The sequence below is a fragment of the Acinonyx jubatus genome, chromosome A1 (genome assembly GCF_027475565.1).
Source record: "Acinonyx jubatus isolate Ajub_Pintada_27869175 chromosome A1, VMU_Ajub_asm_v1.0, whole genome shotgun sequence".
NCBI lineage: Eukaryota > Metazoa > Chordata > Mammalia > Carnivora > Felidae > Acinonyx > Acinonyx jubatus.
Genome location: NC_069380.1, coordinates 149,303,812 through 149,326,671, shown reverse-complemented (window position 1 = coordinate 149,326,671; position 22,860 = coordinate 149,303,812). Strand labels below are relative to the sequence as shown.

Below are 22,860 nucleotides of genomic sequence, written 5' to 3'. Positions count from 1 at the left end.
ATTCCTGTAATTATAGGGTGAGATTTGACACAGAAGGGTTTTCAAAATCCCAGAATGTGACCAATTCTCAGGGAACAGGGCTCTGCTGTGCTTCAGAGCATGGACTCTGGACACACTTTTGGTTCAGTCATGGCTCCACCAGTTAATAGCTGTTTGACATTGGGCAACTTGCTGGACCTCTCTGTTGTCATGTGTTCTCATTATGTAACACAGGGATACTATTAGTACCTGAGAGGGTTGTCATTGCAAGGATTAAAGGTGTTTTATATCCATGTAGAATTAACAAACAATTATATAGCAGTTACTAGGTGCCTGGTACTATTCTGGGTCCTCAATGTGTATGCTTGATGTTGTTGATACTATTGGTAAATAATACTCTATAAAGTATTTAATATTGTTAATATTATTGCATGGTCATATTGGCACTGGCTGCCTCAGGCAAGTGTGTGAGAGTCTCTGATTCAGATTACTTTTATGCTTCTCTCACACTAATGGAATCATTACCTAGGGCTAAGAAAACTAAGGCTCAGTATGGTTGAAGGAATTCTAAATCCAGAACCTGGGTTTATCTACTTTATCCTCTTTTGTCCTTGACTCCTGTCTGCCTTGCAGATCTTTCCAACCTGGCTGCCTTACTCCTCATGTGTTCTGTGGCAGATGAATCCTAACTAGCATCCCTATAACAGTCTAATCTCTAATCTACCCCTTCCGTGGACACTATTTCCCTGTCACACAGTTAAGGATGTCATTTACCACTCACAAACTAACTTCTCCATAGTATAAAGTTTAGTAAAAGTTTAGTGTAAAGTCTAGAGTATAAAGTTTAAAGTGTAAAGTATAGAGTATAAAGTATAAAGTTAACATGATCTGAGAGGTTTGTGTTAGTCAAGCCTACTTTTCCAGCTTCTGAAGGCTACATACTCTAAAACCACCAATATTGTGTCCTCATGGGAATGCTCATCTCTCTCCAATACAGTTGTGACTGGGAGATCTGTTATGCATTCTCTCTCTCCAGAAAGTCTCTCTCTGGACCATCTAATAAAATTCTATTCACTCTTACTTACGACCCTTCCACCGTTTTTTCCCAGGATATCATGCAGTCCATCTTTTGGAGGAAAGCTCTGTATGAGTAAATTATTGTTGAGAGTTATAGAGACAACCTACGGCAGTAAACATAAGCACTCATCAGTATAGAAGAAAAGATGCAGGGCCTCAGAGTTCCCTTTTTCATCAGGGAAAATTTCTACTTTATTTGAGTCTACCACTTGCGTTTAGCTAAGGTAATGTCCTGTGAAATGATTAACAGGTGCAACAAGTGAAGACACAGCTTTCAATTAACTCTCTATAAACAAATTTAGTAGTTGGGCACTTGCATGACTTCTTGACTTCAATATTACATGGTTGATGAACAGTTTGTCTCAATGGTGTCCTTCGTCATCAGCGTGCAATCATTACCTCAAATAAGAAATGTTCTCAAGTAGTGCATAGAGGAGACACCCTCGATATTTGAAATTAGCAAGTTACATATTACGTTTTCAGTTCTCTTGTCACATTCCCTCAGTAACTTAACTTTAAGTGCCATTCCTGAATAATTCCTAATTTTTCCAGTATAGTCTGTGTATATGTTTTGCAGGCATCTGAAACACTTAAAGAACTAGTCTTCGGTGTGTATCACTGAAGATTTCACACTACACTACTACTAATTGCAGTAGTGTAGAAGGGAATGCATTCAAGGTGGGCTGCATTGTCTGAAAGGCTGTCTGAACTCTCATGAAAGAGTTCAAATTCATTTAAGATGGATTTGAATTCAATGGGAGAGCAAACACTGCTAGAGCAAAGACTCAGGCATATCCAGAGGACTGCGAGCTTGGCTGTGGACAGTGGAAATTAGGTGAGATAGAAGGGGTCAAACTATGCGTAGTTCTGAGAGTCAAGCAGGGCCCTGGCCCAACAGTGTTAAGTATGGACGGAAAAAGTAACATGATAGAAGCAGCACTTTAAAAACATTTTTAGAGAAAATCTTGAGACCGTACATCAGATTCATTATCACACATATGCACAAAAGTTGGCATACAGATTTAGAGGAGCTTACAGTGTGAAGCTCATCTTAAGTCCTGGCGAAGAACCTTTCAACTGGAGACCAGGGACCCTGATCAAAGACTTAGTCAAATGGTGATGAAAGCCTTACCGAGGATGGTGGCAGTGGAGATGGAGAGAGGCGTTTCTCAAGAAAATTTAACAAGATTTGGTATCTGATTGGGTAGGGAGCTGGGAGATGAAGCTAGTCAGACATGACAATTTGGGAGACTGAAAAAAAAGATTTTGCCAATGAAAAAAATTAGCCTCGGTCCATAAAGACTAGTTTCTGTTTTTGTGCTTATTAGTTTTTCATGCTTGTATTTATAACTGAAAGTCCTGGGAGGAAAAAGAAAAGATTCATGTCTAAACATCCAAGTAAGAGAAAGTTTTAGAACTTTGGGCTCAAAGAGAGCTACATACTCAATTGAGCTCTGTGAGACAAGGCAAAATGTCCTCCTCACAACATCTTAAGCCAGGAATATGTTCTTTGAATTTACAACTTCTTAAAATAGGAGTCAATAAAAAAAAAAAAGCAGCAAGTGTTTTCAAGTTAACTGGAGAGAAAAAAATTTTTTTCTCCTAACACCACATTTCAAGTTTTGTATATTTACACTAGTTTTAATATGCATGTTTAGAAACGTGTAACCAATCGAGGTAGATTCTGTTATCCTTCATACAAATTATATTGTGAATGCTTAACTTGTTTCATTTTATGTGAAACAATATTTTTAATCAAATCAAACTATAAAACGAACGGACTCTAAAGTTGGTCTGTTCTTCATTTTCTTATAATCTATAATCAGGAAATCCATTCACTCACGCTTTATAATTTTTGTGCTTTTAAAGTGGTCAGGAGAATGTGACATCTGCATACAGTCACATCTGAATTGATCATTGTCCAAGCAGAAGGTAATTTTAAAACATGGCATGAGGAAAGGTTGAATCTGAATATTAGAACATTACCGAGAAATTAACTTGAGTAATTTGCCACCTCCCCGACCCCCGACTTTGAATGAGACCGTTCTCTTTGGTGAATTTATCTTAAGGGAGGACAACAGCCTCAACGCAGGCCACAGCGTTCTGAGCGAGGAGGCCCGTGGTTTCCAAGCCAGTTTAAATGCAGGCTCTTCTTAGCAGTAAACCACACGCATGTATTCATCATTGATTTTCAAATGATAGGTTTCTATATCGCTGGTTTAGGATCCACAGTCTTGCATTCCTGAATCTATATTATGCCAAAAGAATAACAACTTGGTGGCTGGAAACAGAAATGGTTATTATACGGCTCCAAAATGCTAGCTGGCACAATATGCTAAAAACAGCAGAAATTCACCGGTAAAAGGCAGAATTTATTTGTTCTTAAAAATAACTTTGTGCTCTAAAAATATGGATTTAAGAAGTGTCATCGTGGTTCAAAATATTTTATATTCAAAATGTAAACACCTTAAAATATGTGACTAATCTTCTAAAATGGTATAATTTCCAAATAACAGGAAATATTCCAAGAGAAAAATAGAATGCTTTTCAAATCCATTTTTGAGGCATTTATTGGATGAAAAACTATAATATATGTTTACTTTCTTTTTTCCTGCTGCACTAAGTCATTGTTTAAAAATGTGGGCAGAAAGATGTAGGCTTTGTTGGAATTTCTCAGAGTTTACTGTAGAAAAAAAATTTTTTTTTTAATTTTCAAAAAAGAAACCTTTTCTCAGAGCCTCTGTGAAGCATTTCCATTTTCACACACTGGCCCAGTGTTTGTCATATCACAGGACAACACATTTCACAAAGCGGTTTTACTTCCTTTTAGCAAAATAACTCCTCCATGCAAACCAGTATTGGCATCTACCAAGCCAGGGTTTTAGTTTCTTCTGATCTATTCAAGCTTCATTGCACTGCTTAACTGACTTTTTCCCCCCTTCTTTTGAAATTACCCACCTAATTTTCCATTTAATTGTTTATTTAAACCAGATCTCACGCAGGCTTAACAGATAAGTGACATATGTATTGAGTGTATCAGACTGAACTTCAGCTGACAGGAAAGTGTAGTGCACATTTTGTCTTCGTTCTCTCAGTCTCTTTTTATCCAGTAGAATATCTTAATTAAAACTAGAGCCTTAACATATTTGCAAGAATGATTCAATTAAGACACATTAAATATAAACTATTTTGTCAAGAATTTTTGTAAGTGAACATGTTCTTTGTATCTCTCCTAGTGAAATAAGGTAAATGTAGTTGTTTCATATGATAACTTTTGCCACCAAAAACTATCCAAATTAACTGGAAAAGAAAATTTTGGCTGTTGACATATTTAGCTGGCTATAGAGGATTTAGCTTCTTTCAATGAAGTTTTATTATAGAAGTAATTTATATTCAAATTCAACCAACATTTCCTAAGCAACTTCTGTGTACTTGACATGTGTTTGGGGAGGGTTCATTTATTTTTAATCCCCCCACCCCCCAGTAACTTGGAGAATTTTACGGATGATCCGATTGACAGATTTAATCTTGTAGTTGTTTGTTATATATTCAGCCTGTTTATTCATGCATAAAATGAGACAGGTAAATGAATGGGATATGAAGAACAAATGTGCTCTACACAGTATGCCTCAAATGTATTCTAATTCAAAAAATATTTCCCTAAATATTTCCTGAAATACGCCTGTGCTTTGCCTTCCCAGTCCCTCATCACCTCTAGCTCACACCATCAGTGCCCCATACTCCCAGGCCTTTCTAATTACAGGATACGCCAGGGCCAGTAGATCTCTCTGTCCACTTAGAGGCCTTTGTCCTACTTCTGCTCTGTGACCTTCACGGATCTGCATTGCCACCATTTACAACCAAGGTGTGTCGGGCTGGAATCCAAGATCTTCACGTCCCTCCAAGGTCTTCGACACTCCTCTCTTTTTAGGAGTTCCTTTCTAGCCAGATTGCTCACAGTGCCCCCCGACTCGTGCTCTGTAAATTCCCACCTCAGCCCTTTCCCACAGCCCAGTCACAAGCCCAGTGTGTCTTACTGTCCCTTCTCTTTTTTCAAGGCCCATATCAGTTCCTGCCTCTTAGGTGAATCTTTATTGGATAGTCTCTTCCCTCCTGGGAACTCAATAACACTTAATCTGGATTACTCTGTGGGCATCTCTCCCTAGGCTGCCTTGTCTTGGTTTGTACATCTCACACATGTGCGTATTGGATTACCATAAAGGAATTGCAGGGCCTTTGAGGACTGGGGCCACGTCCTTGCCTCCTCATGGGGTAGCACACAGTATCATTCATCCTGGAGTAATAGACACTTGTGTTTTAGGATAATGATAATGATGACCAACCGTAACAGCGAGGTTTGATTGTCTCCTTTAAAGTGCTTCAGAAAACAAACCTCTAGTTTTTCAGCAAGGATTGTAGAGTCGGATAGTGGGTTTCTCTTATTCCCCAATCAGAGGCCATGAATGAAGCCAACAGATGACATTCTGCCTCAGTTAATGTTGCCTCAACTCCTTCCGTAGCTCTTCCTGTCACGGAGCAGTATATTTTGAATTATGAGAAATGGCATCCTTCAGATATCCGTTTCTGTTAGTAGGGCGTTGAGCATCAGAGATCTAAGAAAACCCCTTCAGTGTTCACATCAGATGACTATCCCTGTGCCTTGGTGAAGCAGTACTTTTGGAGGCATCAACCCTTCATTTCAGCTCCTAAGTAGGAGTCCTGCATTTTGAAATTCTGTGTGAACAGGAAAGCAAGCTGTCAGGGTCATACACGGAACTTGTGAGGAGAGCAAACCCGACATAAGAGGACCAGAGGGAGAAACCACTCAAAGAAAAGGGGAAGTCAACAGCAAACTGTGGAAGAGCCTACTGTCCCTGCATGTCCTCGAAATGATAGTCTTACTGGTATGCCCTCTCTTCACTTAAGGACACACAGACACACAAAATAAAACCCAAACCACTGAACTGAAAGAGTGAGTCATGCCAGCCCAGGCCTTTGCCAAGCTAGTCAATTAAAGTGCAGGGCAGATTCTGTGCTTTTCTTAGACCCTGAACGAAGACGGTCTGACTTTCTTCCCAAATTTTTTTAATGGAAAAAAAGTATATGCTGATTTCTGAGCAAGTTGGTATAGATTAGCTGTCTTCTCGTTAAACATTTTTAATCTTCCTTTAGAGAATGTTAAAAACAAAAAAACTAACTGGGTTACTTTCACGTGGAGGCTAAGTTGGTCATCCCACAGACTATTTTATAAGTCATACCCTGTTAAACTTTTATTTTTCATCTCATATAGTGTATCCTGTAGAAACATTCTTGAGTCTAGATTTCTCCCTGAGTGCTTTCATTGTTTTATGTTAACAGGGAACGGATATGGCAATCCCCGAAACTCACCAGGTCTGCTGGTCTCACCTGGTAACTTGAACAAGAATATGCAAGCAAAATCTCCTCCCCCCATGAATTTAGGGATGAATAACCGTAAACCAGATCTCCGAGTTCTTATTCCACCAGGCAGCAAGAATACGATGCCATCAGTGGTAATGCGAAACTACATTTTAAATAAATGTTGATAATGTTTTGTATATGTTTTGCTGTTTTTGTATTTGTCTAACATTTTGAATTACTTAAGTGCTCCTAGAAAATTAACATATCAATGCTATTGCTGGAGCCCTGTTTGTATTTAGCCATTATTTCTGGTAACTGGTTCGCATTTCCCTTTTCCATGTTAAAAAAAAACAAAAAAAAACCCAACATCCAATAAACTTCACTATAAAACTGGTGTTCGGAGGCAAAGAAACCATTTCCTTTTAAGCTCTCCAATTTATAATTAGAAAAAAATCATTGCTTATTACTCTGCTTATGTTGCATACAATTTGACCAATGGTAGAATCAAACTCACAGAATAGGGAGTTTCATAACAGATTTTATCATGTTGATCTAGTTATGTCCTCAAGGTACTGACAACCAAAAATCTTTTCCATAATTTCTACATGAACATTCTCCTGTGAATTGGCCATTCTTTTCTTAGGTATATTGCAGTGATAATGCTTAATACATCATGTGCCTGTGCTCTGCCTCAATTCATATTTCCATATATGTGCTTCATGCAAATAGCTACCTCTCAAAAGCAAATTGTTTTAAAATCCTACGCATTATGAGAACAAAGGTTATATTTTACAACAACAAAAAAAGTTGACACTGTAAGAAAAAATTAAATAAGAAATAAATAAATAAGAAATACAAGCAACATCCCCGGACTCCATCATTTTTCTTTCTCCTGGGTCTTCAGGCTAAGATGAAGATAACGATTGTGGGGCCAAATTCAACAACAAAGAGACTTACATCAGTGTTCTCCAAATTAGCTTTGCTTAAGAGCGAGAACATTTAAAACTAAGATTCGGTAGACAAATTTAGACCATTCTGCAAACACATTTCTCTTTTTTTCCTTTCTGTGCTCTGTGGCAGGCTTCACGGTAAAACAGTCCTGCAAGCTGATTAGTTTATTATGGCACAGTGCTGATTAATTTTGAATATCAACCCCCCCCAAAAAAAATCACATAATACGCAACATTCCCTTCGGAAAGGACTGAGTCTAATAAATAAAACCTCCCACAGGGCCATAGCCAAGCAGTGTGGGCCATACGGGGCAGGCTGTCTCTATCAGCAGGTTTATTCCAAGTTCCTTAAAACTGGTGTTCTCCCAGGAATCCTGTGAGTGAGTGGTCAGTACAGCCTCTCACTGGTGGCCAGGTGCAGGTCCCCCCCACCCCCGCCTCCAGCGCTCCATGAGTGGAGTCTCAAAATACAAGCTTTCTTTTTTTTTTTTTCAAAACGTGGTACTGAAATAATGAAGTTTGAGACACTGACCTGTGCGGAAAACTAGATAGATTGTCTTCACATTTGAGACAAACCGCTCATTAAGTGAAACAAAGAATGTCTTTGTAAGGAGTTATCTTTAGAGTCTGGGTTTTAAAATTGTTTAAATTGCTGTGTCTATCAGAAGATGCTTTGCCTTTTGTTGAAAAGGTTTTGCCCAGTTATAAATATTTACAGACACTAATTAATAAAACTCCTTCCCCATGCTCTCAGTCTGAGGATGTCGACCTGCTTTTGGTAAGTAGAAAGAGAACTTCCCTTAAATGATACATGTAAGGAGAAACCCAAGGTGACTTTTAGGTGGAGTGGCTCTAGCAAAATGGGAAGATATCGGAAGTTACCATAATATGTCAACATTAATTCTGTTTTGGGGCCATTAATTTCAAGTACCACACACAGGTGAAAAGAATATCAGGGTATTTATTTTTCTGTCTCAACCTTTGTAAGTGAAGACCATGTTTTCAGTTTATTTTAGGACCTGATTTATAGTAAAATTCAAACGAAAATAATTTCCTTAGTTATTTAAACCACGAGGATACTTATTTTTCTAAGAATTAAAGTCTCATGATCTTTAAATGTATGTGAATCTTTAATCTTCTTGCTGTAAGTAGTTAAATACACATGTTAGCTGGTTTGCCATGTAGTTCTGAGGGAAGTTTAGAAGAATCTGAAAAAAGTGGTCAGAGCACCACCTGCTGGTCAGAGGATAGCATGAAATGTGCCCATCTGCTCTGCTGTATATAGAACTGAACATAAAAACCACCATGGTTGATTTTAATTTTTTTTTTAATTTGCATTTGAATAAAAACTGAAACAATGGAAGTACAGTATACATATTTCATCAGTTTTCAACATAGTCTGTTTTTACTCATAATAAAGCTTATGGTACTTGTTACTAGTTCAGTTGCCTAGGAGATACTGATGTAATGGGTTACTATGGCAACAACTGGTCTCTTGAAGGATTGTAAATGATAGGGTTGGCAGAGTTCATAGAGACACATGTTAAATGATTAATTTCAGGAGATTTGTACCAAGTTATCTCGTTATGTGCAAAACTAATACTGAAACCTAACATTTTTAACTTTTAAAAAATTCTATCAATAATGTCTCTTTATTTACTTTAAAAGAATCAAAGGATAAATAACTCCCAGTCTGCTCAGTCATTGGCTACCCCAGTGGTTTCCGTAGCAACTCCTACTTTACCAGGACAAGGGATGGGAGGATATCCATCAGCCATTTCAACAACATATGGTACCGGTGAGTAGCTTTGCCATGTTCAAATAGTACATTAAATACTTTTTATTAAAAAGCAAGATGAAAAAAGATACTACCTTTCAGTCTGTTAGGAAGCTTCAGGTAGTACCTGTGGCGTCCAGAGACTATATGTTACCTATTTCTTGCTCAGACAAAATAAATATCCATATTTTTCTTTCTTAAGTGAAAGTTTTTATTAACCCAACCTGAATTCAATATAAAAGACCAATTTCAAGGAAAACGAGCCATTATTTCTTGATGTAATAGAAATCTCACTTAGAATTGTTTAAAACAACATTTCTAGATCATCAAATATGTGTATGCTGTAATGCCGGATTGTACTTCTAATAAATTAAAATTTCAGGAGGTTGTCCTTCAAAGCTCTCGTGGAATACTTATCTTTCAGTATATGATATGTATCTCTTTTAAATCAAAATTGCTCCTGATGCTCTATCTCCTTCTCCCCCCCCAAAATGAGAGAATTTATAATGATCATTAAATAGCACTAATAGAATATTTTTAATTGGAAATGTTTATTTACCATTTTATAATTTCCAAATTAATTATTTTCCCTTATTTTATTTGTTCATCTAGAGTACTCTCTGAGTAGTGCAGACCTGTCATCTCTGTCTGGGTTCAACACCGCCAGCGCCCTTCATCTTGGGTCAGTAACTGGCTGGCAACAGCAACACCTACATAACATGCCGCCATCCGCCCTCAGTCAGCTGGGGTAAGCAATATTATTTCTCTCATAAAACACTTTCAGAAGGCATTTTTAAGTGACAAATGGCAATCTCAAAATACTGCGCTCTAAGGTCCCGTTAAAGGAGGTACAATCCTACTTTATCAAAATCGGAAAGTAATGATCAGATCGGTATCTTTCAAGCAGGTTTAATATTACTTGGCTTATTTTTTAAGAGGAGGGGAGCCCTGTGATAATGAGGTAAATTATTTCCCTATTGTTTTAGGCTATACTGGTTTCCACTTGGGTCAATGACAAAATTTCATTTAGTTAACTTTTCATGTAGCTCATGTGGGACATAAGAAGGCACTTAAAAGTTCTTAACATTTTTGAGATATTTGGGAATCCTTATCACTTAACGTAAACCATATAGTCATGCTAACATTAACCTGGTGCTCACAGGATCTATTATTCTATTGATATACAGATTTCATATAGTTATAATAATGCACTCATAGTATGGTTGTATATTTGTAGACATTGTATAAATAAAAATATATATGTATGTGTACATCTATATACTAATTACCTAAATTTGGGTATAAAAATAATTTCTGTTGTTTTCTGAAATCAGAATATGTGTATTTCTGCCCCCTTGTGGTAACTTTGAGAAATGTCTTTATCATAGAAATGACTCCTGTCATTTATCTGTAGAAATGTGCAAACCTTTAAAAAGCACTGACTTCATAATTCACACTTTGTGTCAAACAAATAGCTTTCTTAAGTTGAAAACATGAATCAAAGATCTGCCTTTCAGTTGACATAATAACTCCAAAACTGCAGTTCATCTTCAGAAGAAGAATACTAGGAAGATATAAAATATTGAAAGATAAATCTTTGTATTTTAGAAACATTCTGTGTGTCTACCTCACTTTTACTTTTCTGCTGAGCCATTTGGTTAGAAGATCTAGTTAGTTCTATACTTCTGTTTCTAAAGAGATAATGAGTCTAAAAACACTGATTACAATAAAAATCACTGATTGACATCACAACCGCATCTCTTACCCCTCGCTGCCCTCCTAGCTTTCATATGGAATCTATTTCACATAGATTAGTGCTCTAGTAATGGAGTCTTCCCCCATTCACTGCCTGTCTGTATCCTGCCCACTAATCACTATTTTTGAAAATCTAAACTTTCATGTAAACCATAAAATAAATTCACATGACATTGTTGCTGTGCTTTCTTAAAAGATTGTTAGCTTTGAAGATATATTAAATATTGATATAGGGTTTCTCTTTTAAGTTAAATACTGATAAAGGGTTTCTCTTTTTAGGACTTTAAGTTTTCTCAGAAATGTTAACTATGCAAGTAGATATTTATCGCAATAACTTTTTAAGGTAATTATCCCTAAGTACATCGTACCATCATGGCAATCTCAAAATACATACAGGTGACATTGCTCTGCTATGGCTAAGCAGTGAGTCCACTGTATGTGCTTCTTGACAAAAATCAGGGTAGTTTTTTGTCACTTTTCACTTCTCACTTTTCACAAAATTCATCCATTAGAGGACTGGATTTCCTTAGAAATTATCAATGTCAAGAGCCATAGTATTTGCTTTGAATGTGGCTTTCTTTTGTTATTAGTAACACCTGAAAATTTGCATTTTATATATAAAACACATTTATGTATTTTAACTATACCATAATTTTAAAAGTCCCTTTTTTTACATGTGAAGAGTCTGATTCTCTGCTGCCCTTAATAAAGGCTTCAGTAAATGAGAAAGGAGAGGACTGGCCTAGAGAGGAACCGAATGGCAACAGCCAAGGATGAAGCATTTTGTTTAGTTCCGGTTTCTTTCAGCAACGGTTATCATGGTGCATAATTAGTCTATGAGTTTTTATTTACTTCCCTTATCCCTCAGATAGAATACCCCCTTCAGCCCTTCTAATCTTGGCTGGCCCTCCTTCTTTCCTTCCTTCTTTCCTTCCTTCTTCCCTTCCTTCCTTCCTTCCTTCCTTCCTTTCTTCCTCTTTCTCCCTCTCTCTCTCTCTCTCTCTTTCTGTCTCTCTCTGTCATAACACGTACACACACACAGGGTAGCTTTTTAAAAATGGGTCCCTTCAAATGGACTAGCCCATGTTTACACAATTAAATGTTAAACTGTTTTTAAAAAAACTCCCAAGTTGTAATATTTATATTAATAAATTATATGGAGTGCCTTAATTCCTTACAGTGTTAATTAATTTAAAAAATAAGTATCTTTTTAGGCTAAAGTAGCCTCATGCTCTTGTGTGGTGAGTTCACATTCCTTTGGACAGATAACAGTGTTCAAAGTAGATACAGCTTCCAGAGTGGCTTGGCTATTCCCAGCAGCCCAAGATGGTCACCACAATTCTTTCCCAAAATTAAGAGTATAAAAGGACTCTTCTGTTTTGTTGATGGAAATGCCTTTAACTCCGAAGCTGTACTTCTAACACTGTCTAGCATCTGATTTTATCTAACCAAGGCAGATAAATGGCATACATTGATTTGATGTAGGAAGCAGAGATGATTGGCCGAAGGAACTTGGCCCTCAAGGGTTAAGTGTCATTTGAATATGGAGATTTGAGAAAATGACCCTCAAATTTTTAAGTACTTTTCTCATATCACCTATAAAAAGGAGCAACGTGTTTTCTGGAAACATTTCTTTACATCATCGTTGTTGATGTGGGTGTTTACAGACGACTTTTAAAAGGTTAGGTTAAATATAGTTTGATAGTTTAATTTCTGGGCGGAGGCAGTACAAAATTTGAACAAAACTATCCGGTTCTGTTTCACTTCTGAACAATCGTGGGGAAGGGTAGGTGTTTTCCCAGTTGGAAGGCATCTGTAATAGATGTAAACTTGCAGCAGGATTTGATATGGGCAACTTGCACATCATGCTTCTGTCTCCCACCCACCTCTTTCTCACCCACACACATGGAGCATTTCACAATTATCTGGGCCTATAAAGATTTTGTTCTCAAGAACAAGCAGACCAACATGCTTGTATGTGAATCTAGCATGCGTACCACTAAGTGATTTTTTAATGCATTTTCTTTTCAAGATAATACTTTGGTAACAGACACTAGCCAATTACATTTCATGCTATTTGGAATCCTATACCACAGTATACTAAAGCTGAATCGAAGTTATCACGTACATTTCGTTACTGTGGGTTGAGTGTCCCCAGAACTACTCAAAATGCTTCATATATGCGTTCAGTGTCAAATGAAATGCCACCAAAAAGTAAACTTAGGGACTAGCCTATTTGTCTACGGAAGGCATAAACAGTCAGTATTACATCTCTTACGGGGAAGGCCTGCAGCAGAACCCATCTGAGCCAGTTCACAATGGGAGATACAGTAAATAAGTAGGTAATGCAGCTTCCAAAAGCTGTGTTAAAGAAGCAGCATTTTGATTATACTATTTTTTGCTTAATTTTTCCAGATTAACTGCTTATACTAACTAGTCCAACTCACTGAATTTTTCTTTCTAATTGTCCATGTTTCTCTGCCTGTGAAGAAGCTATCTAAATGTCAGAGGGCAGTCAAAAGCATTTGTTGATATGCCACTTTGTTTTCAGACTCCTAATTGACGTTCATTATTAAAGAGTTGTGTGACTCGTAGAAGAAGCATTTAATTAAATTTTAGTGAAATAGTCTTTCTTATCCAGAGCCAGGAAAATTCTTTCTTCCAGAAATCAAAAGATGATTTCCTCTGACATCAAAATGAATCACTAAGTAACTTTGAATCAAGATAAAATAGTCCACCATTACAGATCCTTTTGAAATACAGGTGTCACCCCCCACTTTAATATCTTCTTGATTTGAAGATTATTTAATTAAAACTCTTAGAAAATTAATATGCTAATATTGACTGTAAAAGAAAACCTACAAATAAATAATGACAAGTATAAACAGATGATTGAAAATCATATACACTCAATGTTGGTAGCTTCATGTAAATGCTAAGACTGTTTTAATTCTAACACATAAAAGCCAGAGACAGAAAGGCTTACTAGGGAAACAAATAATTCTCCTTTATGTTATTCTCGACATTAGCTCATCTATTAATAAGAGAAGGAAAGTAGTTCTTTGCCAGTAGGTGGTGCTTTTGTATAAAACATCACTCAAAGATAAACTCATTTTGACTAATTTTATATCTCTATACATTTGGAGCCTGAATCGCATCTCCCAAAAAGCCGGCCCCAAGTTATTCCACTTTTTCCTCTGAAACATATACCCATTTTCTCCCTGCTCATAATGACTTTTTAATGTCCTCTAATTCTCTCCATTTGAAAGTAACGTACTCATATACAGGAGTAGGTAGCCTGGCTTTCCTTTGTTTAGAATGGGCGTATCTGGATAGATTATTCTTTCCTGCAGCTCCTCCTCCTCACTAAAAAAGGTATCTGCACTCTCTTGACAACATGGGCGAGTAATGCTGACTCTAGCCATGAATGTCCGTGCAATCAGAATGTGAGAACAGTATGAGCATCTTAAAATTGATGTCGGCAATGTTCTTCTGGTTTATCCTGATCAAAGTCATTGTGATTGCTAATCTACACTAAGGGCTTAATGCTTTTCCCTCCAGAGTTTCGAGTATCTAAATTCTTCCACATTTTGGAAGATCTCCTGGAATAAATGAGGATTAAGACATATAAACACGATAAAATCACACTAGATCCTTCTTTACAACAACCTTTCCTTAGACAAATCCAGATTCCTCAACTCATGCCAATTATAAATATGAGTGATACCCTACTAAGCACCCCAGCAGGGAGAGATTCGCAATAATAAAGTTGAAGCAGTTGTGGAAAATAGACAGCAGTTTCATCCCGTGTAACTGACAAACAATGGAGAAAGTCATACTGTTGATCAGTTTTAGTAGGGTAGGAAGTCTCAGTGTTTTTAAGCCAATAAACTGTTCTGCAGATAACTTTCAACCTCCTTCCCCTCCTTCTCTCCCCTCTTCCATTCTTTTCACCAGATACAGTTATAATTACATTTACATCATTTACAGCTATAAATGTAGCATTTTGTGCATTTATTCATTTGAAATTTGAACTTTCTTCACTTTGTCTGAAGACTATACAACTTAACGTGCATGTGCTTATTACACAGAGGGAAACATTTGTATCTATAACTAGCTTTTTACAGCACACACACATTAGTAAATCAAAGGCGTCTAATTCAAAGGCTAAACACTGTATCTTAAATCTTAGCTTATATTTTGGAAGTAGTCTAGGGAGAAATTCCATGGACACAGAAAATGCTTTTTCCAGCATGTCATGTTAAGCCTTTCTGAGCCAGTTACCTGTATGTTTAGGGAGCCTGTCAGAAACTAGAGGTATGATTCATGAGGCCCAGACCAGTGAAATGCTGTAATTACTACCGTGCATCCTAAATGGCTCTGAGAAGGCAATGCCCCTAAGTGCTTCGAGCACGCTCTCCTCCCTCTGGGCATGCTCTGGTGTCTATGCAAGTCTTGAAGCTGATGTGTTATGTAATTGTGAGTTCCTGGGGGCTCCAGGCCTCCTCCATCTGTAACTGGGTTTCCTTTCCTCCTACAGAGCTTGCACTAGCACTCATTTATCTCAGAGTTCAAATCTCTCCCTGCCTTCTACTCAAAGCCTCAACATCAAGTCAGAACCTGTTTCTCCTCCTAGAGACCGTACCACCACCCCTTCGAGATACCCACAACACACGCGCCACGAGGCGGGGAGATCTCCTGTTGACAGCTTGAGCAGCTGTAGCAGTTCGTACGACGGGAGCGACCGAGAGGATCACCGGAATGAATTCCACTCCCCCATTGGACTCACCAGACCTTCGCCGGACGAAAGGGAAAGTCCCTCAGTCAAGCGCATGCGACTCTCGGAAGGATGGGCAACATGATCAGATTATTACTTAATAGTTTTTTTTTTTTCTTGCAGTGTGTGTGTGTGCTATACCTTAATGGGGAAGGGGGGTCGATATGCATTATATGTGCTGTGTGTGGAAAAAAAAAAGTCAGGTACTCTGTTTTGTAAAAGTACTTTTAAATTGCCTCAGTGATACAGTATAAAGATAAACAGAAATGCTGAGATAAGCTTAGCACTTGAGTTGTACAACAGAACACTTGTACAAAATAGATTTTAAGGCTAACTTCTTTTCACTGTTGTGCTCCTTTGCAAAATGTATGTTACAATAGATAGTGTCATGTTGCAGGTTCAACGTTATTTACATGTAAATAGACAAAAGGAAACATTTGCCAAAAGCGGCAGATCTTTACTGAAAGAGAGAGCAGCTGTTATGCAACATATAGAAAAATGTATAGATGTTTTGGACAGACCCGGCAAAGGGTGGCCATTGGTAAATGTTAGGAACACACCAGGTCACCTAACATCCCGAGAACGCGCTCACAAACCTGCACGCATATCATTGGCGTATGGCACTCATTAAAAAGGATCAACGACCATTCAACGAGGACCATACCTATTTAAAAAAAAAAAAAAATGTGGAGTTTGAGGGCTAACGTATTTAATTAAATAAATAAATAAATCTGGGTCTGCATCTCTTATTAAATAAAAATATAAAAATATGTACATTACATTTTGCTTATTTTCATATAAAAGGTAAGACAGAGTTTGCAAAGCATTTGTGGCTTTTTGTAGTTTACTTAAGCCAAAATGTGTTTTTTCCCCCTTGATAGCTTCGCTAATATTTTAAACAGTCCTGTAAAAAACCAAAAAGGACTTTTTGTATAGAAAGCACTACCCTAAGCCATGAGGAACTCCATGCTTTGCTAACCAAGATAACTGTTTTCTCTTTGTAGAAGTTTTGTTTTTGAAATGTGTATTTCTAATTATATAAAATATTAAGAATCTTTTAAAAAATCTGTGAAATTAACATGCTTGTGTATAGCTTTCTAATATATATAATATTATGGTAATAGCAGAAGTTTTGTTATCTTAATAGCGGGAGGGGGGTATATTTGTGCAGTTGCACATTTGAGTAACTATTTTCTTTCTGTTTTCTTTTACTCTGCATACATTTTATAAGTTCAAGGTCAGCTGTCAAAAGGATAACCTGTGGGATTAGAACATATCACGTTGCAACACCCTAAATTGTTTTTAATACATTAGCAATCTTTTGGGTCAACTGACATCCATTGTATATACTAATGAGTTTCTTTCATGCTATTTTTTGTTTTGTTTTTGCATTATTATCAAATGCAGGGCCCCTTTCTGATCTCACCATTTCACCATGCATCTTGGAATTCAGTAAGTGCGTACCCTAACTTGCCCGTATCCTAAATTATCTGGCTGGTTTTCAGCCTAGAATTTGATACACTTTTTAGAAATATGCCCAGAATAGAGAAGCTATGTTGGGGCACATGTCCTGCAAATATGGCCCTAGAAACAAGTGATATGGCGTTTACTCAATGCATAAGTTATAAATTCCCACAGAAGAAAAATGTGAAAGACTGGGTGCTAGACAAGAAGGAAGCAGGTAAAGGGATAGTTGCTTTGTCATCCATTTTTAATTATTTTAACTGACCCTCAACAATCTTGTCAGCAATATAGGACTGTTGAACAATCCCGGTGTGTCAGGACCCCCAAATGTCACTTCTGCATAAAGCATGTATGTCATCTATTTTTTTCTTCAATAAAGAGATTTAATAGCCATTTCGAGAAATCCCATTAAAGAACCTCTCTATGTCCCTTTTTTTAAATTTTACAAGAAATAATGATGACTCTTGTCTGATATTCGTCTATAAGGGATTAATTTTCAGACCCTTTAAAAAGTGAGTGCCATAAAAAAAAAAAGTAGATATATATTGTTTAAAAGAGATTTCAATCCAGGAATGATTTTCCTTCTCTTGGAATGTGAAGATCTGTCGATTCATCTCCAATCATGTGCATTGACATACACAGCCACGAAGATCCAGACAGGAAGAGCGACACTGCTATAGCACGTGTAGGACATTTCTTATCCATTCTTTTCTTTCACTTGCATAGTTGCTGTGTGTTTCTCACTATAAAAGGCTGCCGCTGGGTGGCAAAAGCCAAGAGACCTTACTAACTAGGCTGTATTTTCTTAACTTGATCTGAAATCCACAATTAGACCACAGTGTACCTTTGGTGGTATCATATAGGATGCCAGCCTGCCTTGTACTAATGTTTTATATACTGAAAACAAACAAAAAAATCTGTCAACCTTTTCCTATATCCCACTACTCCAGGTATCCATGGAACATGAAAGAAAAACATTTACGCAGAGGAAAAACAGAAAATCATCCCTGAACATAAAACAGACACACACAAACACACACACACACGCACACACACACGTTGACACATGGGAGGAAAAACTAAGAAAGTCATTTTCCTCACCATATACTTGATCCCATCCTTACAACCATCCTTGTAACTTGATGTGTATAAAATATGCAAACATGTCACAAATGTTGTTGTCATTTCAAAACACTTTACCAATATCAGCAGATTTACCAGTGGGTGGGAAAGGGTCATTATGTGAAAATACGAAAAAATAGCCATATTAATTTTTTACCTGCAATTTGCCTCCGCAACAAAGGAAAAGTGAATTTATAATGCTGAACAGAGAGTAAGCTAAAGTACCAGCAGAAGCCTTGGCTATTTATAGCAGATCTGACAATAGTTTTATAAGAACATGAAAAGAACAGAATAACTTGAAAACGGATGCCAGTCATCTCTTGTTCCCACTGCTGAATCCATATAAAGTGGTAGCAAGATAGCAAAGGGATAATCTGAGAATTTTTTTAAGACGACTTAATGAGAAGAAGCACAATTTTTATTGTGATGAGTCACTTTCTGTAAACAATCACTGTCTATCTTTACCCTTCTACCTTATCTGTAATTTACCATTTATTGTATTTGCAAAGCTAGTATGGTTTTGGGTTTTTATCACAGTAAATCCTTTGTATTCAGGAGTCTAGGGCAGAGCCCTGAGGGAGTGTTATTTTACATACCCCATCCTAGGGTAACATTTTAGGCAACATTCTTCACTGCGAGCAAAAGAACCATAAACAGCGTTTTACACAGCTACAAATATTGTTATAGCTAATCCTATTTTCAAAGATTTTTGGTAATATTAAGCTTCAGTACTGGTAACACATGCAAGATACGCAAGCCGCACCACCTGTATATTGTATGCATTGGTGAGTGGAAGGCTGTTCATTTCAACCTTTTTTAAAATTGTGTTTTTTAGTAAAATGGCTTATTTTTTCCCAAAGGTGGAATTTAGCATTTTATAATGATGAATATGAAGATACCTGTCATCCTCAGATCGTTTTCAGGGTGACTAAAACAAAAAAGTTCCAATACACTTTTTAAAAGAATGTCTGCCCTCTCACACTTTGATGTGTTTGTTTTTCTTACATACCCATCTTTGAATTTAGAGATAGCATTTTTTTTTTTTTTGCCCCTTATCATGAGCTTTTGTTTGTTTTTCCGGAGGGTAAATGTTTTGTATTTTCTTTCTTTAAAAAAAAGTTTTTTTTTTTTTTAAAGAATCAGCCACTTGAACCCTCAATAAAGGCTGTTGCCTAAGCATGGCATACTTCATCTGTTCCCATTTGTGCCATCTGCTGTGATGTCACTTACATGGCGTTAATTTCCTGCCACTACAGATCTTTTGAAGATTGATGGAATACTGGTGTCTGTTAGAACACTTCAGACTACAGATGTAATTAAAGGCTTTTCTTAATATGTTTTTAACCAAAGATGTGGAGCAATCCAAGCCACAGATCTTCTACATTCAATTTGTCCATTTGGGTTATTTTCATAATCGGGTATTGCATTTTGCCTTCCCTATTCATACCTCAAATTGATTCATACCTCAGTTGAATTCAGAGAGGTCGGCTAAGTGACAGATTCTGTTGTGGTGTGAACGCAGTACCAAGTGTTCTCGCGGAGCAAAGTAGACCTGGGTCACTGTAGGCATAGGACTTGGATTGCTTCAGATGGTTTGCTGTATCATTTTTCTTCTTTTTCTTTTCCTGGGGACTTGTTTCCATTACATGACAGTAATTAAAATAGCTTGTAAATGAGGGCATACAAGCATTTGCAACAAATATTCAAATAGAGGCTCACAGCGGCATAAGCTGGACTTTGTCGCCACTAGATGACAAGATGTTATAACTAAGTTAAACCACATCTGTGTATCTCAAGGGACTTAATTCAGCTGTCTGTAGTGAATAAAAGTGGGGAATTTTCAAAAGTTTCTCCTGCTGGAAATAAGGTATAATTTGTATTTTGCAGACAATTCAGTAAAGTTACTGGCTTTCTTAGTGATGCAGTGTCCGTGGTGCGTTTTTTTAATCAATGTTTTGCTGTTTAAATTTATTCCACTTAATCATGTTTCTTAAAAAGCAGCTTCTCCCACAAGTGCAGGTGAGCATTCTGAGTTTTCGGCTCAAAATACTTAAAAAAAAGGGGGGGAAAGGGTATAAACTGGATCACCTTTCTTGGAGTGATATTTGTACTCAGCCAGTGTGAGAAGTACAAGGTTCTTACCAAGGGGTTCCACTTCTTTATCACGATCTTGAATAACTTGCCTCAACACAGAGAATTTTCCAAAAGTCATTCTGAGAAGCACTGCCACGACAAGTTAAATTATTTTTTAAACTAAAATGTGTAGGAAGCATTTTCAGATTCATTTATTTTTTTCATCGAAATAGTTTCTTTACCCAAAACAAAACAAAAACAGGAAAGCATAGGCTTTTATCTAAATACTTGAAAAAACTGGTAAATTCATACATTTTTAGAAACTAAAAAATCTATCTATTACCAAAATTCAATAATAATTACTAAAGGGAATGTCTTTAGAGACACCAACGTAAAGACTAATGTCGGAACTGAAAAGGGAAACAAGAAGGCACTGGCCAGCCACCTGGAGAACTTGGACTATTGCGCTGACAGTCATTCCCACTCTGCTGGAAAAAGAATGCAGCTTGGGGAAACATTACATGTGGCTTGAAGATAGCAGTGCTTTTCTATTCTTTTTATTTGTTGTTGGCAAACGTTTATTATGTGCAGTTCACGTAGTGCGTTCTAGGATGAATGAAGATGTAGCCGTTGCTCTTAAGAAACTTACAAACTAATGGGAGATTAAAAGATTAGTGGCATGTAGAAACCGCTCTCAGAGACTTCTGCAAAGTGCTAGGAAGGAACCACTTGAGTCATCTTTGGAGCAGAGCAGAGCATGAACACTTCTTAATTTGCCGAGCAGAGATAGGCTTGGACTTGTCTTTGGAGGGTGGGTAGGAGGGAGAAAGGCCCAGATGGATGAGGGCAGGACTGACTTGTGGACATGTGACTCTGCAGTCACACATGACACTACACTTAGTTTCATGTTCTACTGTCACCATCTTGATAATTGCTTTTTTATGTTTATGTACTTGGGGGTGGGGGGGTGGGGCAGAGGGAGAGGAAGAGGGAGGAATTCCAAGCAGGCTCCAGGCTGTCAGTGCAGAGCCCAACGTGGGGCTCAAACTCACGAACCGTGAGATCATGACCAGAGCTGAAATTAAGGGTTGGACACAATCAGGCACCCCCATCATCTTGATGATTTCATCTTTGAACCTGTGTTTTGTAAGTGAAGTTTGATTGTGCGTGTACAGAGGAGATACACAGAAAAAAGTGCAAAGCTTTGATTTTAGTGACTTCAGGGGCACCTTTTTGCTGCTCTTTGAAAAAAGGACATTTTCTTGTCACACTGAGTCCCACAAATTATGGCCCTGGATGAGGGCATTCTACAAGGAGGAAAATAGGTATACAAGCACAGAGATGGGAAAACAAGAGAAAAATGGACAGGAATGGTGGCCTATCCTGTTTAAATAAAGTATAGCCATGTATAGGTGTTGGAGGAGGTCATCAAGAGGACATGACTGCCAGTTGACCTGCAGGTTGGACCCGGGCATTTGGAGCCTCCTCACCCTCACCCCTGTCCTTAGAAGTACACTCCCTGTCCCTCAACCAATCCCACAGTAGGAGCCATTTTCAAGGATACAGCCTACAACCTGGAGAAAACAATGTGTTGTTGAGGCCCACTGGATGGTATATATGACTGCACCCAGTTAAGGCCTCTATATAGACTCTTAAGAATCTGGCAGGCTGGTGTGGAGATGTACTAGTCTTGGAGCCACCAAAGACCAGACTCACACTTAAATTTCCTTCCTTAAACCTGCCACCTACCAGTCTGGAGTCATCTGCCTCTTTCTTCAGTCTCTTCTTGCCTGTGTGTATGGAAACCAGTTTCAGATTGCACCCAGGAAGGTCCCAAGGTTTCAAACCAACAGCAGAGGAACAATAAGAGATAAGACTGGAAGAGTTGGTTGGGATCTGATTATATAATTGCAAGTGAAGAAGTCTGGAGTTTGAGCTGTCAAAATTCTGCAAAAGATTATATTAATAACGGTAGGAGTGATGATAGAAATTGTTAGCATTTACAGTTTTGAGCTTAAATAATTAGAATCATAGTAATGTCTAGATAGGAAATGGAGAGGTCACTGCTGTGTGAGGAAGATAATTAATTCACTTTTCAGCATGTTGGGCTTGACTTCCATCCAAGTAGAGTATGAGCATGTTGTAAATGTAGGCTTGAACTCAGGATACCATTCGATGTTGAAGATAAAGTCTTGGATGTTCCTGACAGAGAAGTAATAATAGTGAACACCATGACCGTGAAATAAACTTGCCAAGGGGAAGGTCATGGGTGAGTGAAAAAGTAGATTTAGAAGACAGTGTTGAAGAGGGCAGACCTAGAGAAGAAAGGACCCGTAAAGAAGTCAAGGGGCTTTTAGACAGAAGGAAATCCAAAGTGTGCTGTCAAGGTAAGAGGTTCCAAGGTAAAAAAAAAAAAAAAAAAAAAAAAAAAAAATCAACAGTGTCAAATGTTTTATTGAAGTCACAAAGGAGGAGATTGGAGGAAGGGACTTTTTCTGTGGGTGTTA

At 37.6% G+C, this 22,860-nt stretch overlaps 1 protein-coding gene across 21 annotated transcripts in view; it reads left to right on the top strand.

Annotated features, from left to right (window-relative positions):
• The window catches only part of MEF2C (myocyte enhancer factor 2C), a 169,360-nt gene extending 149,160 nt beyond the window's left edge, over positions 1 to 20,200 (top strand). For 13 of the 21 annotated variants that reach the window (XM_027038439.2, XM_027038432.2, XM_027038501.2 and 10 more), the window contains 5 exons: positions 6,415 to 6,587; positions 8,140 to 8,163; positions 9,054 to 9,183; positions 9,775 to 9,910; positions 15,458 to 20,200. In XM_027038439.2, the coding sequence (XP_026894240.1) occupies positions 6,415 to 6,587; positions 8,140 to 8,163; positions 9,054 to 9,183; positions 9,775 to 9,910; positions 15,458 to 15,779 (785 nt within the window). In that variant the 3' untranslated portion in view covers positions 15,780 to 20,200. The remainder of the gene's footprint in view (positions 1 to 6,414; positions 6,588 to 8,139; positions 8,164 to 9,053; positions 9,184 to 9,774; positions 9,911 to 15,457) is intronic. The other 8 variants (XM_053224796.1, XM_027038525.2, XM_053224800.1 and 5 more) reach the window with 3 other exon arrangements.
• The last annotated feature ends 2,660 nt before the right edge of the window (positions 20,201 to 22,860 follow it).